The sequence below is a fragment of the Molossus molossus genome, unplaced genomic scaffold (genome assembly GCF_014108415.1).
Source record: "Molossus molossus isolate mMolMol1 unplaced genomic scaffold, mMolMol1.p scaffold_m16_p_4, whole genome shotgun sequence".
Taxonomy (NCBI): Eukaryota; Metazoa; Chordata; class Mammalia; order Chiroptera; family Molossidae; genus Molossus; species Molossus molossus.
This window is the reverse complement of record NW_023425377.1, coordinates 106,428,452-106,446,315: the sequence shown is the minus strand read 5'-3', so window position 1 is coordinate 106,446,315 and position 17,864 is coordinate 106,428,452. Positions and strand designations below refer to the sequence as shown.

Below are 17,864 nucleotides of genomic sequence, written 5' to 3'. Positions count from 1 at the left end.
GCTATTTTCATTTGGGAGGAAAAAGTAAAATATGTTTTGTCTTGTGGACTTTTGGAAATATTAAAATTTCAGAATTTACTTCATTGTATAGAATAATGTGGTTGATGCCTATGAACAACTCTATTACAGAAACAGTAATGATTCCTACATATATACATTTCACAGTCCATTTAGTTCTCATAGATACTTCACTGCACCAAAATCACTTCGGAAAAACAATGCTTTCAGGTGGGTAGCACAGGTGTACTTGTGCTATACAAAGGTATCACTGTCACAAGAAAGAATTTTGATGTCATAACAAGGACACACTTGGAATAAGTGAAACACTTGTCATAAGTCACCTATAGTTTTTAATTTTTAAATTATAAAACTAATTTTAGGTTAAAAAATACTTTTTAAAAAATTCAACAAATATGTACTGCGTTCACAATAGGTGCCAGGCACGCTAAGTCAAAGTAATATCCTAATTTATTCAGTGCCTAATGTCAAAACGACTACATCAAATCTGAAACATTAAACTATTCTGAAACTCTAAAATTCTCAATACAACTCGCCAGGTCCAAACACAAACCCATGGGCTTTTAGATGTTGCAGGCCCAGGCACCAGAGAGAGAGCTGTGACCCAGTAATTCATGTCATTTTCATGACTACTCATGCAGCTGAGTTCAACTGCAACAGGACTAAAACCTGGCTCCTGCCCTTATTCATTCAGTCTCTTTGCCCTCAAGTCCTTGAACTGCATTCATTCTTCTCAACACCAAAAATGATATGTCCAGAAATGTAATTCATTTTAAATAGTCTTCATAATAAACATCACGAGATATATCTACTCTATGTCATTGCAGCACTATTCACAAAAGCCAAGACATGGAACAACCTAAGTGTCCTTTGATCGATGATTAGATAAAGAAGATGAGGTATGTATAAACAATGGAATATTACTCAAACATAAAAAATGATGAAACTTGCCATTTTGTGACAACATGGATAAATATTGAGAATATCGTGATAAGTGAAATAAGTCAGATAGAAAAAGACAATAAGCATATGATTTCACTCATATGTGTGATATAAAACAAAAAGCAATAAATAAATAAATAAAACAAACTCACACAGACAACACTATAGTGGTTACCAGATGGGAAGAGGAATGGAGAGGATGAAAAGGGAAAAGGGGGTCAAATACAAGGTGACAGAAGGAGACCAGACTTTGGGTGGTATACACACAGTGAAATACACAAATGATGTACTATATAAGATTGTACACCTGAAACTTACTGTTATTAACCAATGTTACTTCAATAAATTTAATTTTTAAAACAAGCACAACACGTAGCTTCCCACTCAAATAGTTTAAAGTTCAGCTTTTAAAAATTTAAATTATTTTCCAGCCAATGGAAAATTTCCAAAGCTAGACTTAGATGTCTCCTAGACACATAAGTTGCTTAAAATACAAGTGAAAACCAATTACACCTATATAATATATAAGCAATTTACTATTTTTATTTTTTGTTGTCTTCTAGAAAAAATTATACAGAAATGAGTAATTAAAAAATATTTCTAATGGCAAATTAAAGAATTTTTTCATTAATATTACTAAAATGAGTCAAAACATATTTCTAAGATTTATAGCATAAAATGTTCCAGTGACACTAAATTTTACAATTTGTCTAAATTCTTTAGTCTGAGAAGGTAATTATTTTGTTTCTAGAGATCAGAATCAAAAATAGCATGTTCAATTTAGTAATCTTACCAGAAAGTAGATATAGTGAATAAAATTTTAAAGAGTGCACATAATAGCCATTTTTACCATCATATTCTTATAATCAGCAATGCAATTCAAGAAAACAACACATATTATGTTTTCAAATTTATGTGTTAAAAATTCAGAAGTGTTGAACAGGAAATAGTTTTTTTAAATATTTTATTTATATAAATTCAAATATATATGTAGCTAATAAAATCATTTACATTAACTACTTTCCTTAACAGTTCACTTCAAAATGAATAAATATGTAAGTAAATATTTTTCTAGAAGTAGTTGAGGAAAATGAAAACTCTATATAGATCTATACCTGTACCCATACTGGTTTTTTCTTTCCCCTTTACTTCAAATTCATAGATAAAATACAAAACTAAATTACTCTGTTCTTCATCTGGCCTTGATCATATCCAAAGCCATTTATCTAAATGTAGGGCTTCTACAAAATATCAGTGGCCAAATCCTAAAGGTATCACTTTACCTCACTGCAGAATTTCCCCAGGCTCCATGCTTGTCTGTGAGAATGTTGATAATTTTCTGGACTAGCTGAATTGCTGTCACATGGTCTCGATATTTGGCCGCTCTTATCAAATGATCACACATCTTCTCATCTTCTCGCTTGTCTGCAGAATACTGGGCACAGAGTGACTTGAATAAAAAAAAAGAAACATCTATTAATCCTATAAAAATATGAAAAAAAAAAACTTTAAAATGCATCATGAAATAATCTCCAATATGAATTGAACCAACCAAACTTTTTTTTTATCCTCAACCGAGGACATTTTTCCATTTTTTGTTCAGATAGAGTGGGAGGGAGGGGGGAGAGAGAGAGAGAGACATCGACGTGAAAGGGACACATCGAGTGGTTGCCACCTGCACGACCAAACCAGGGCCAGGGACAAACTGCAACCCAGGTATGTGCCCTTAGCTGGAACCGAACCCGGGTTTCTGTGGACCGCAGGCCGACGCTCTAACCGGCCAGGGCAAACCAACCAAACTTTTAAAGTTACTTTACATCGCTGAATTAACTGAGATTTAGTGATACATTATCAGTACAACAATCCCCCAAGAATTTATTCTCTGAATTCAATCATAAAATACACTCAGCAGTGGTTACTATGTCAGCAGAGACCTGAATAATTAGAAGAAGCTGGTCAGAGGAAGATGCAAGGGCCCACATCACAAGTAGCATGAAGGGGGCTTGCAAAGCACTCCAGGCAAAGTGAGTAAGAGAAAGTAAGACATGAGTTTGGAGTTAGGCAGCTGCATCACTTAGTACTGTGTAGTTGTGCTAAGGAGTTTAGATTTCACTATAATGCGATGTGATACTAGTAGAAGGTTTTAAGCAGTGGAGCACTGCAACTGACTTATATATTAAAACGATCACTACAAATACCATTTAGAAAATGGAATACAGTGGGATAAAAGAAGTTAAGTAGAGACCGGGTGTAAGGCCACAGCAGCGGTCCACAAAAGAGACTATGGGTGGCTTGCAACAGTAAACAGCTAATTCTCAACACCTGTAGAAAAAGATAAACAGCACTGGCTTTTAAACCCTAGCTATGCAAAATGGACGAGCAACACTGGAGTCACCTAGAAATTAGAATTATAGGTCCCACTTCACACCTACTAAATTAGAATCTGGATTTTAATAAGATCCCCAAGTGATTTACACATTGAAGCTTGTAAAGTGCTATCTTAGATATAATCAGTTTTGCCAAAAAACTTTAGGATTCTTCAGCAATAATCAAATACAATACAATCAACAGTTTCGAAGATATTTATTTCTTTTCTTCTGAAATTAATATACTGGTGTTGTCATGTTTATAATGCTACACCACCTAGTTAGTTAATTGCTTAAAATAGGAAGGCAAAGATTAATGCCTGAATTTTGATTCTATTCATGTGGTCTATTGGGTTGTACCCCTCCAAATGCAAGCTCACATAAACATACACATGTATATACAACCTATGATAGGTAACAAAAATGTGATGTGTGAACAAATATTACTAGCTTATGTAGGGGATATACATTGTAACTGCCTGCCTTTCCTACGGCACACCAGTTACACCTGGATAGGTTGCTGCCATACACATTACCACCAGCACTGTCCCAGCAACAAGAGAGGGCCCTAATTTTCCTAGGCCATAAGAATAAAATTGCACCCACACTGACAAACTGGCTCAGGCAAGAGCACTGGATCTACCTGGTGCATTAAAAGAAAAGGTCAGGATTTTTGTTGGTACTTCCCTTCCTGCATCTTGGAGTGTAAAAGAGGAGGCCCATGATTCCTAAAGTGTTGAAAGTTCTATCTGCACTGTAAGGGAAGTTAGCCTGCGGATGAAGCCAAAATCCAAAGGGATCAGAGACAGGAGAACTATAGAAATAGAGCTTAGTCCAAATGGAATAATGAACTTCTAGATCAAACATTAGCCTACCTTCAGCTGTTCTATGACACCTTTTTTTTAGACATTTTATGAGAACCTGTAAGATCCAACTGTAGCCAGTAGGAATTAGATTTTGTGTTCCTAACCCAAAAAGCAACCCAACAGATAGGTTGTTTATGTATATGCATAAAAATCAAATATCTCTTAGTCTGTGCAAAACATTTGGCTACAGAGATCAAAGGTTGAATTATCTTGATAGTCTTTGCCCCAGAGAATCCCCATTCCATCTAGATTGGGAGGAGGGAGGCAGTAATAAAAGTATATCATTGACATTAAATCGCTGAAGCTAAAAATGATTTTTTTTAAAATCTCACCCGAGGATATTTTTCTATTTATCTTTAGGTAGAGTGGGAGGGAGGGAGAGAGAGAGAGAAACATTGTTGTGAAAGGGATACATGGACTGATTGCCTCCCACACAACCCTCCCCCCTCCCTTCCCTAACAAGGCTGGGGACGAACCACAACCTAGGTATGTGCCCTTGGTCTGAATCAAACCTGAGACTAATTGGTCCGTGGGCTGACGCTCTACCACTGTGCCAAACCAGCCAGGGCTGAAAATGATTTTTAATAGGAAGGTTTACAAAAAATAGTAAGAGGAATACACAAAATGCTATGAAGGGAGATCAAAAAGGAAGAATTTGAGAAGTCATTCTTGGATGGGAATAAAGAGAACCTTAAAGCAAAGGCCAGGCAGAAAAACTTGGGTCAGTTTCGGGAAGGAAGAAATTGTATAGTTTGACCCTAGCACACAATACAAGTTAAAAAAAAGTGGAAGAAAGTCTGAAATGCATAATGAGAATTAAAAACTGCCACTAAGAATCATATTACTATATACAGATATATATATGAATATGTACTATGTATATGTGTGTGTGTGTGAGTGTGAGAGGCTGAGAGTGAGTGTGTGTGTGAATAAATCTAAGACTGGGAAATAAAACAAAAATCAGATTCAAGTATCATTTTTGGTAATATCTCCTGTCAGATTTCGGCAACCAACTCACTTTCACCCTTTTGTTTAACTGTCAGCATCTGTAAAATGACAGGATTATAAAGGCTCTAAAAATTAGATAATTAGAAAAATTTGAGCAACCTGTGAAAGCTTAGTTTTTGTATGCTGGTAAATGAAAATTAGTTCTTTTATCTAAACCTTCATGTGGAGAAAATAGATCATGTTAGAAGTAGATTAATTTATAAGAAATAAAGGCAATTGTCACATGCTATATTAAAAGATTCAGCCAAACACAGGATAGTTCAGCTTGTCAAACTTATGATTTGAGCAAATAAAAGAAAATGATTAAGAAACACTTAAAAGGACGGTAGTTTAAGTGAAGATAGTAAATTATTCCATGGAACAAAAACGTCAACTGCTGTGTGGTATTTTCAGAGATTTATTCAAAAATCAAGGCAGCACTTTAGAGGTTACATCATACCTAACACAACCATATACTGAAACATAAAAAACAAAATAGTAGACATTTATTTTTATATCAACAACCTTCCCTACTGTATCCATAATCTGCCTTTGTCTAACATCATAAGAGGAAATTAAAATTACTGATGGAAAATAGAAAGTCACAGGCTTCTATACTCCCCCGAAATACCATATGTCTTCATATTAAACAGTACTAAAATAACCAAAAAATGAATTATTTAATATACTATTATTTCTATCTTTTATTAATATTAAAATACCTATCAAGTTACATTTTGTAAACATTTGATAAGCTGTTAAAAGTTTGCTGGAAAGGGAATAAACCTAAAAAGAGTCCAAGGTAAGCTAAACAGTAAAATGGTTGAAAGTGTTCTTTAATGGATCCTCCTTTACAATTTAAACAGCAACTTTTCATATCTGACACAAAATCTATAGATATAAATCACATTAAAGGGCTATTCTTTCCTGATTATCAATCTCTGTCTCATTGTGGAACATTAGAGTCACATCTGACCTTAAAAGATGATAAAAGGAAACCAAACAAGAACGTTTTTGTAAAGATATAATAAACTTGTATCTATTTTTTAAAGTATCTTTAAAATGGAATTTGAACACATTCTTATTAAAAACCAATAATATTTTGTATGTGTGACATATCAAAGTCCAGTACAGATCAGGAATATCTGCTTCAAGATCAAATACATGTTTCTTATTGGTGAATTATATACTTGTACATGTGTGTGCTTGTGTTGAAAGTTTGAATGGAGGTATTCCAAGGAATTCTACCAAAATGTACCAAGGGTGAGATCTAATACTTCACTCAGTTTTATTTTATATCAGCTTTTCTGATTTTCTGTTTTAAGAAATACATAAACTAGGTAATATAACATCACAACAATGACCGCAAAAATATCTGAATCTAACAATTCAAATGTATTTGATTACTTGATTTAATTATAGTAAAAGAAATCCAAGATTTATTACCAAAGCAGTAATAAATAACAAATAAATAATATGTTATAAATAATATAAATAAACCAACTTCTTAAAAGAACTTCACTTGCAGGAAAAATATAAAGAAATAATCACAGGGAGAAACAAGTTAGACTGGTCATCTATAACTCAAGTGATTATACTGTCTCTAAATGTAAATGAAGAAATAAAGTTAATAGCACATTTAGTCTTTCCGTCCAGATGCTAGGTTTCTACCTAACTTGACTATTTGTCCTTCACATTCTGAAAGAGAAGTGAACTTCACACTAAGCAGATTCCTCTAGTATCCTCCTGCCACCTCTCTAATCATCATTATTGGCGGTCAGACTTTTTCCTTTATTATTCCCTATTATGAAATGTTGGCATTTCCTCAAGGCTTTGTGAAATTTATCTTGTCAATATCATCAACTCCCATTATCATCTACTATTATCAATCTGAGCCCTGGCCAGGTGGCTCAGTTGGCTGGAGCTCTGTCCTGTACATCAAAAGGTTGCAGGTTGTGGGTTCAATCTCCGGTAGGAGTGCATTTGAGAGGCAGCCAATCTATGTTTCTTTCTTTCTCACATGAATGAATCAATCTCTCTCTCTCTCTCTCTCTCTCTCTCTCTCTCTCTCTCTCAAAAGCAATAAAAACATATCCTCGGGTGAGAATTAAAAAGAATTTAAGATGTAATTTGAAAGACAAACTATTAGAGTTGAGGAAGTTACACAAAGAGATATATAAATCTAGAGGACCTTTGATTCCTTTTTTTTTTTTAAATCCTCATGCAAGGATGTGTTTTTTTTATTATTATTACTGATTTTTAGAGAGAGAAGGTGGAAGAAAAACATCATTGTGAGAAATGTTGATAGGTTGCCTCCCGTATGCACCCCAACCAGGGATGGAACCTGCAACCTTTTGTTGTATAGGACATTGCTCCGACCAGTTGAGCCATCAGGCCAGGGCAAGGTCTCTTTTGATTCTTTATCTGAACATACAGTATGAAATACTAATATCTGAAAAGTTCCAAAACAGCTGGAAATTAAATAATCCATACTGAAATAAACTATGGATCAAAGATAAAAATCACAAAGAAAATTAGAAATATGTGTGGGAATTAGCTAAAACAACATTTAAAGAAAAATTTTTAGTTTTATGCTATATTAGAAAATATTGGCCCAGCTGGAGTGGCTCAGTGGTTAAGCATCAACTCATGGACCAAGGGGACCGGTTTGATTCCCAGTCAGGGCACATGCCCAGGTTGTGGGCCCAATCCCCAGTGCGGGGGCTTGCAGGAAGAAGCCAGTTGATGTTCTATCTCATTAATGTTTCTATCTCCTTCTCCATTCCTCTCTCTCTAAAATCAATAAAAATAAATTTAAAAAAATATTAAATATATAAGGAAGAAATAATACAAATCTTAAACTCATTCAGATAATAAAAGGTATGAAATACATTTCAACTAATTTTACATTACAGGAATAGAAAACTAAAAACAAACATAGTTTGTGTAACTAAACAAAAAACTCCTTAAGAAAATTCATTCAACTATACAATAAATAGATTATACATGATAATGAAATCGAGTTTTTCCATAAAAATGCAAGGTCAATTTACTATGTGAATATTAATCATCATAAGTCATCATACAGTAGGGAAAAAAGGAGAAAAATATACCATCACCTCATTTTTTTTTTAAGCATTTTACAGCATTCAAAACCCTTTCATAATTAGGGGGGAAAAAAACCCTCTATAAACTAGGAATAGAAAGAGACATCCTAAACCTTACAAAGGTCAACTATGAAAATCATTCAGTTAAAACTGGGAATAAAACAAGTATGTCCTCACTTAGGAATTCCATTCAATACTATAAACAGCAATCCTAACAGGTCAATGAGGCAACAATAAGAAATTAAAAGTCTGGAAAGCAAGAAGGAACACAGTCTTCATTTTTACTTATGTTCATGTACGTAATCATTCTAAGAGTTCTAGGAAAAAAATACTAGAACTTATTTATAAATGAGTTTCACAAGTTTCTTGAAGGTAAGAAATTACTAAAAATAAATGTGTATTTCTACATATCAATAATAACCAACCAGAAAATGAAAATAAACAAATAACATCATTTACACTAGCATTATAAACATGAAATACTTAGCAATATATTAAAAATATACACATCCACACAATGAAAACTATAAAACAATGCTAAGAGAAATTAAAGATTAACTAAGTGGAGAAATATACAATGTTTACAGAATTTGACACTCAATATTGTTAAAATATCTACATTCTTCAAATTGATTTTTCTTTTTTTTTCTTATCCTAACCTGAGAACAGTTTTCTATTTTTTGTTCAGATAGAATGGGAGGGGGTAGAGAGAGAGAGAAAAACATCAATGTGAAAGGGACAAATTGAGTGGCTGCCACCTGCACAACCCAACCAGGGCCGGGGACAAACCGCAACCAAGGCACATGCCCTTAGCGGGAAATGAACCTGGGTCTCTCTGGACCGCAGGCCAATGCTCTAACCGCTGAGCCAAATGGGCCAGGGCCAAATTGATTTTACAGGTTTAACAATTGAAATTAAAATCTTAAAAGGATTTTTTATGAATATTGACAAGCTGATTATAAATGTATATGATCGAAAGAGAACAATAATAGCAAAATAATTTTATTTAAAAAAACAAATTGTAGGATTTTATACTGTTTGAAGCTTACAATAAAATTAGAAAGTGAGAGAGATTTTAAATTATTAAATGAAGAAAGAATATCTTTTAAACAAATGGTGCTGAAACATTTGGACGGCCAACTACAGGGACAAAACCAACAAAGAAACTTGCCTTCTGTCATATACTAAATGTTTAATTTAAATTAATCAAGGACCTAGATATAACAGTCAAAATTATAACACTCTGGAAAAAAACAAAGCACAAAATCTGATGACCTTGGGGTAGTCAGAGAATTCTTAAACTAGAAACCATAAAAGGAACCATTAAAAATATCATAACTATTAAATAATTTAAAGATTGAACGTAATCTAAATTTATAAATCTGCTCTTTAAAAGGTACCATTTAGAAAATGAAAAGGTAAGCCTCAAATTTAAAAAAATTATTTGCCATACATATAACTGACAAACAGTTTCCTTACAGGATATATAAAGAACTCTTACAACTCAATAAGACAAACCAAATTTAAAATAATGGACAAAGAATTTGAACAGACACTTCACAAAGGATATACAAATAACTAATAAGTATACAAGAAGAAAAAGTGAAATAAAAACCACAATAAGTTATCACTATATACCCACTAAAAGGGCTGTAATTAAAAAGACTGACAGATATTGGCAAGGATGTAGAGCAAATGGAACCATCAAACCTACCTAGCTGGTTGGAATGCAAAATCTATAACTACTTTAGAAAATTATTTGGCAGTTTCTTGTAAGCTTAAATATGTACTTACAATAGCACTTAATTACACTCTTAGATATTTCCTCAGAAGAACATATTTACACAAATTTATATTGTGAAAATACCAATAATTCTTATAGTCATAGAACCAAACACTGGAAATTTCCCAATATCCACCTACCAAGGTATGTGCCCTTGACCAGAATCAAACCTACAACTCATTGGTCCGTGGGCCGACGCTCTACCACTGAGCCAAATCGGCCAGGGCAATTTTCTGTATTTTGATAGTAATAATTACACAGGTATACACATTTGTCAAAACTCATCAAACTCTATAGTTGAAATGTGTACATCTTATTATATATAAACTATTCCTCAAATTGAATGGGCAAGGCATTGACAGGGAAGAAAGTCGTTAAAATACTCATATACAAAAATAAGCTCATATAACAAATAGATAAATACTCTCCTCAAATCAATGGAAGACAGATTGCCAATAAAACACTAAATAATAAACAAATAGGTAATTCACAAAAGTAAAAAATAGTTAATATATAACAAACAGGAGAAAAGATGTATAGTTTCATATGTAAATAAAATCCAATGAAGTACCTAACAGAATGCTAAAATAAAAATCACTTATCGTTGATGAGAATGTGAATTAATAGGAATAGCTATAGATTTACATTAGCAGTGGTATACACTTTTGTAAAACAATGAGGCGATATCTGTTAATAAAAACATGAATACGTCCTGGCCAGTTTGGCTCAGCGGTTAGAGCGTCGGCCTGCGGTCTGGAGAGATCCGGGTTCGGTTCCCGCTAAGGGCACGTACTTCGGTTGCAGTTTGTCCCCGGCCCTGGTTGGTCGTGCGGGTGGCAGCCACTCGATGTGTCCCTTCACGTCGATGTCTCTCTCTCTCTCTCTCCCTTCCTCTCTCTCCCTCCCACTCTATCTGTACAAAAAATGGAAAAATATCCTCAGGTGAGGATAAAAAAAAAAACATGAATACGTCACCATGGATGGTTTGGCTCAGCGGTTAGAGTGTCAGTCCACGGACTGAGGAATCACAGGTTTGATTCCAGTCAAGGGCACATACCTTGGTTGTAGTTTGTCCCTGCCCCTCATGCAGGAGGCAACCAAATGATTTGTCTCTCTCACATCGATGTTTCTCTCTCTCTCCCTCCCACTTTATCTGAAGTTAAATAGAAAAATATCCTTGGGTGAGGATTTAAAAAAAACAAACATGAATATGTCAAGTAATCCTACCCTATCAAAATGCATGAGCATATATACCAAAAGACTCATACAATAGTGAAAGCAGCATTATTCATAACAGTTAAAAACTGAAAACAACCTAACTGCTGATGAACAGAAGAGATTATGAAAAACTAATGGTCTACTCATGTAATGGAAAACTAATACAGCATTGAAAATAGGAAAATGAAACAATGAGTTTCACAAACAATATGTTGAACTAAAAATACCATGTCAAAACACACATTTTATGATTCTATTTATATAATGTTCAAAATTTGTTTTAAAAATTACAATGCTAAAAGAAACAAACTTAAGTATTTTAAAAAATAAGTCATTCCATAAAATCAGAACAGTATTTAGCTTACTGAAGCAAAAGGGGTTTTGATTAGATAGAAATTCTTAGATAGCTTCTAAAAACCATTTTCTTTACTTAACAACAGAGGGAGCTAAATTAGTAATGTTAAATACACACTGGTTTTAGAATTAAGTTTCAGTATGTTTTATGAGAAACAGATTATAAAGCAATTTTCATTAAATCTGTATATTATGGTGAAATAAAAATAAATTCCAGTTAAACATTTGAAAGCTATCATTTAAAAAATATAAGCCATTCTCCTAATTTAGTAATATTTAATTTAACTAAGCAACTGACGTATATTGCTTTTACAAATTTTGTTTAAAAATACTTTTAAAATATATTGTTTTTAAATACAAATCAGAAAGTAATTACATATATGAAATAAAAGAAAATTTTCTCTTCCACCTCCTCTCTGGCCAGTGGTTTTCTACAGGGTAAGGGGTCAGGGTACACTGTCAACAGTGAAACGCAGTTCCTGTGTACAGTAAATGGAATCAAACTACACATAATTCCATGTCAGGACATATAGTTCCACCTTCTTTATTTTTCATGGCTACAAACAGCATTACATTTTTAGTTAACTAAACACACTTTATGACAAACACTAAAGTGTACTACCTTACTTCCCAGTTTGTCTCAAAGTCACTTACACCATAAATTACTTGTCTCATTGGAAACCATTTAAAAGGGAAATCACCTGAGGTACAGAAAATTAAGAATCTTTTCAATATTTCACTTTTGGAGGTCTTTGAACTTGATCGCTTTAACTCAGATTTAAAGTCCAAACAGAGGGGAAAGAAAGTTATCCACAGAAATCTTACAAAGACTCCTGAAAAACAGACTTAGAAAAATGAAAGCTTAAAAACCTCTATAGCGAACGAAAGTCAACCAATGACAATGTGTGACAGCCACCTTTAATTCTGAAGTGATTCCTCTGTCATCCAACGACTCAAAGTATTGATTTCTCTCAGCATGAAAAAGCCGAAGCCAATGAAACAGATATAGCATCATCCCACCAGATAATAGCATTCAAGGTTAAAACAGGCAGAACACTTATCAAAGTATCTCTTCCATTTCTTATTGTTTTAATGGGTTGGATACAATGTGTTAGGTTCTTATCTCTACAAACTGCAGTCTTCAAACAATATTTTTAAATAATTTGAAGAATAATACAGGTGCTAATTTTTTACCATAGGCTTTTGATAATAAAAACCTTATTTTAAAATGCTTTTAGAGCCCTGGCCAGTTTGGCTCAGCGGTTAGAGCGTCGGCCTGTGGTCCGGAGAGACCCAGGTTCGGTTCCTGCTAAGGGCACGTACCTCGGTTGCAGTTTGTCCCCGGCCCTGGTTGGTCGTGTGGGTGGCAGCCACTCGATGTGTCCCTTCACGTCGATGTTTCTCTCTCTCTCCCCCTTCCTCTCTCTCCCTCCCACTCTATCTGTACAAAAAATGGAAAAATATCCTCTGGTGAGGATAAAAAATAAAAAAATAAAAAAATAAAATGCTTTTAGAGCCCTGGCCGGTTTGGCTCAGCGGTTAGAGCGTTGGCCTGCGGTCCAGAGAGACCCGGGTTCAGTTCCCGCTAACAGCATGTACCTCGGTTGCAGTTTGTCCCCGGCCCGGGTTGGTTGTGCGGGTGGCAGCCACTCAATGTGTCCCTTTCACATCGATGTTTCTCTCTCTCTCTCGTCCTCTCTCTCCCTCCCACTCTATCTGAACAAAAAATGGAAAAATGTCCTCGGGTGAGGATAAAAAATAAATAAATGAATAAATAAAATAAAATGCTTTTAGATATTTGTAAAAGCGAGACAACACTAAGAAGGCTACAGTTTCTACTTGTGTATCAAATCCACACACAGTATTATGTTTTAATTATTTCATTAGAGTTATTTATTAACAATAAATACATCACAGAATTCTTAGGTATATACTAAGAGCTGATTTCTTCAACAATGCCGGCATACATTATGTATCTGTTTGGTAAATAAAGTAAAAAGTACTCAGTATCTGTGATCAATAAAATTAATTTAAAATTTAAACAATGGATAGAGTTGAACCCAAAATAACTATACTGTTAAAAATCATAATATAGCCCTGGTCGGTTTGGCTCAGCGGTTAGAGTGTCGGCCTGCGGTCCAGAGAGACCTGGGTTCGGTTCCTGCTAAGGGCACATACCTCGGTTGCAGTTTGTCCCCGGCCCTGGTCGGTTGTGCGGGTGGCAGCCACTCGAAGTGTTCCTTTCACATCGATGTTTCTCTCTCTCTGTTCCTCTCTCTCCCTCCCACTCTACCTGAACAAAAAATGGAAAAAAAAATGTCCTCGGGTGAGGATAAAAAAATAAAAAAAAAATCATAATATAAGATTAATATATCTTCTTATAACATTATAATTATACACATACACACATGCACAGAAAGGGTGAGAGAAAAATCCAGAAGCTTTACTTTCTTTAGTTACTTTTTGTTAATCTGCACAAGAGCTGGATGATCTTGAGCAAATCCTATCATCTTTAAACTCAACAAAGCTACTAAACCAATAGATTTTTTTAAGCATACAAAACTGGGGTCTCTTAACTGTTTTGGGCTAATATGACTAAATATGTATACTACTTACAAATAGGTAAGTCTTTTGCTTAAATTTCATATAAAAGTAGTTCAAGAACAATAAAAAAAACCCTGAAAAACAAAAAAGTGATTACTTCATTCTTATGAAAACCGTAATTCACACTGTGGTTAGGGGCACAGACTCTAGAACCAGACTACCACAGTTTAAATCTTGGCTCTGACACATTCATGCGTGTGCAAGTTATTTAAACCCCCTGTGCCTCAGTATCCTTATATAAAAAAGAATATACAGTAATGTAATATACTTTTCTGAAATATCAGATAAGAACAGACATGAAAAAATTAAAACATTGCCAGGCATATAGTATAGTAACACCTAACATTTACTGTAGGGTTAGTCTAGAAGTTAAACTACACAGCAAACAGCTCTTTTCTCCCACCATTCAGTGTTGAGAGACAGAAGAATAAAAGTAATTACAATATGAGATATTGATATATATATGGTGTAAGAATATAATAGAGAAAGAACTATTTAGAACCAGAGAGTTACACAGAGGAATTAAAACTAAGTAACTGTATGCCAAGAACAAATGGCTCATTTATGATTTAAAGAAATAAAAATAGCACAATAAAAAGGCAAAAAACAAAACAAAACAAAAAACACCTAAGAGAGTAAGCTCAAATAAAAACCTCTTTAAACAGGACATACAAATGGCTAAGAGGCATATGAAGAAATGTTCAACATCACTAATCATCAGAGAGATGCAAATTAAAGCAACAATAAGTTATCACCTCACACCTGTCAGAATGGCCACCATCAACAAATCATCAAACAACAAGTGCTGGTGAGGGTGTGGAGAAAAGGGGACTCTAGTACACTGCTGGTGGGAATGCAGACTGGTGCAGCCACTATGGAAAACAATATGGTGTTACCTCAAAAAATTAAAAATGGAACTGCCATTTGACGGTGATCCCACTTCTAAGAATATATGCTAAGAAGCCTGAAACACCAATCAGAAAGAATATATGTACCCCCATGTTCATAGCAGCGCTATTTACAATAGCTAAGATCTGAAAACAGCCCATATGTCCATCAGTAGACGAATGGATTAAAAAGCTGTGGTACATATACACAATGGAGTACTATGTAGCTGTAAGAAAGAAAGATCTCTTATCCTTTGAGACTACATGGAGGGACCTGGAAACTATTATCCTAAGCGAAACAAGCCAAACAGAGAAAGACAAGTATCATATGATCTCATTTATTTGTGGAATATAATGAACATAACAGTCTGAGGAATGGAAAGTCCCAGAGACGTGGAAGTGGGGTACAGACTGACAATCCCCAGAAGAGGGGGTAGTGGGGGAGAGATAAACCACAGAACTTATATGCACATATACATGAACAATGGACATGGACAACAAAGCTGGGGAGAGGGCAGGGAGAGAGGGGGAGGAGGGAATCAGTGGGGGGAAAAGGAGAAACATCTGTAACAAAAATAAATTAATTAATAATAATTTAAAAAAAGCAAAGATAAGAATAACATAATAACACATGGAATTACCAGAGCTCTTTCTTTTCAAATATCCTGATATATGCTTGTTTATATATTTTTCTGGTGCCTAGTATAGTTTTACCCATTTCCTTCAAAAAAAAAAAAAAATTATTCCCTAAAGGTTTATATAAAAAATTTAACAGAGAAATAGTTGAGTATATTTATATGGCTTCACTGACTAATGTTATATTTCTATAACTTCTTTGTTATTCAAATGTACTAATAGACTAATTCAAAATAATACATCTGAGTATCAACTGGCTTTTAGTTACTGCTTCTCAAAGTATCTGTAATGAAGAACAAGTTTTTGGTTTACTTTTTAAAATACACTGAAAACTGATACTTTTTGAAATAATTTGACATTGCCAGACAGTCAAGCTATAAAATATTCCAAATATGTATTCAATTCTGCAATTATCACTTTGTGATTAGTAAGCAGCAGCTTGGTCAACAGAGGACATTTAAGTAGCAACAGTATAACAGGTAAATAGAAGGAAACTATTTTTATCAAGTATTGCCATCGTGCTTTAAAATACTTGATCTTCAAATTGGTTGCTAAACTGACAAACCTCAAAGGGAAAGGGGCTGGGGGCGTGGGAAGAAATAAACCAAAGAACTTATATGCATAACCAATGGACACAGACAATAGTGTGGGAAAAGGCGGGAGGGAGGCGGGAGTGGGGAGGAGGGAGTCAATGGGGGGAAAAATGTGGAACATCTGTAATACATTCTACATTCAACAATAAAGATTTAATAAAAAAAAATAAAAATAAAATAAAATAAAATACTTGATCTTATATTCAGAGCTTTACTAATAAACCGTAAGTAAACGAAGTAATAGTCTAATTTCATAAGAGCAAATTCTAAGTGATAAATAAGTGTATGAAACACACTGTGGATATTTTAAATTTCCTTAGTTTCTATCTTTATGTTAAAATTCATTAAGAAGAGGCAATTTTTACAGTAACACATGATTTGGTCAACTGTTAAGATAACTACGATATATGACAAATGGAAATCTATGAGGAATGTATTCAGACCTTTTCTTGGAAGAGATTTTTTAAAAGCATAAAGAGGTCCAGTTTCCTATCAAAAATATTTTCTTCTATTATTATAATATACAGAGAAGATAATGAAGAAAATATATTTTTCAGTTTGGATATAATTTGATCAGTGCTGCTCTTAGTGAGTTAATTTTTTTTTTTTTTTATCCTCACCCGAGGACATTTTTCCATTTTTTGTACAGATAGAGTGGAGGGAGAGAGAGGAAGAGAGAGGAAGAGAGAGAGAGAGAAACATCGACGTGAAAGGGACACATTGAGTGGCTGCCACCTGCACGACCAACCAGAGCCGGGGACAAACTGCAACCGAAGTACATGCCCTTAGCGGGAACCGAACCTGGGTCTTTCCGGACCGCAGGCCGACGCTCTAACCGCTGAGCCAAACCAGCCAGGGCGAGTTAAATTTTATATATGCTATACCTTCCTTTGCTTTTTCTTAGGTTCCCATCTTTAATGGAGTGCCCAGTAATACAGCTGTTATTTTAAGCTATAGAAGTATCACTTACAATTTTCAAAGGCAGAAAAATCAGCTTATTTAAAAGTGATCTTCCTGTGCCCCAACAATGATAGCTCTTCCTTCGGTTTCACAAATAACTCTAAAAATTATAATTTTTGGTGTGTGTGTATACATGTGCCCTGCATAGGTAGCATGTATATGGTCTGTTTAAAAGTTATCGCCCTGGCCGGTTTGGCTCAGCGGTTAGAGCATCGGCTCGCGGACCAGAGAGTCCCAGGTTCGGTTTCTGCTAATGGCATGTAACTCAGTTGCAGTTTGTCCCCGGCCCAGGTTCGGGTTGTGTGGGTGGCAACCAGTTGACGTGTCTCTCTCACATTGATGTTTCTCTCTCTCTTGTCCTCTCTCCCTCCTGCTCTATCTGATCATAAATGCAAAAAAAAAAAAAAAAAAAAAGTTACCCATAGAAGACTGAGACCAAAAAATGCTGGTAGCCAAGCTTTTAATCTGGCCATTATCGAGAAGCTAAAATAGAAAGTGAGATGAGTTAAAGCACATTCTGCAAGAATCTCTAAAAATAGTGCA

The 17,864-nt window shown here is 34.6% G+C and overlaps 1 protein-coding gene across 7 annotated transcripts in view; it reads right to left on the bottom strand.

The window, feature by feature from the left end:
- Window positions 1-17,864, bottom strand: part of LRBA (LPS responsive beige-like anchor protein) — a 622,710-nt gene that overhangs the window by 346,361 nt on the left and 258,485 nt on the right. For all 7 annotated transcript variants that reach the window (XM_036239773.1, XM_036239776.1, XM_036239775.1 and 4 more), the window contains one exon: window positions 2,244-2,410. In XM_036239773.1, coding sequence (XP_036095666.1) covers window positions 2,244-2,410 — 167 coding nt within the window. The remainder of the gene's footprint in view (window positions 1-2,243; window positions 2,411-17,864) is intronic.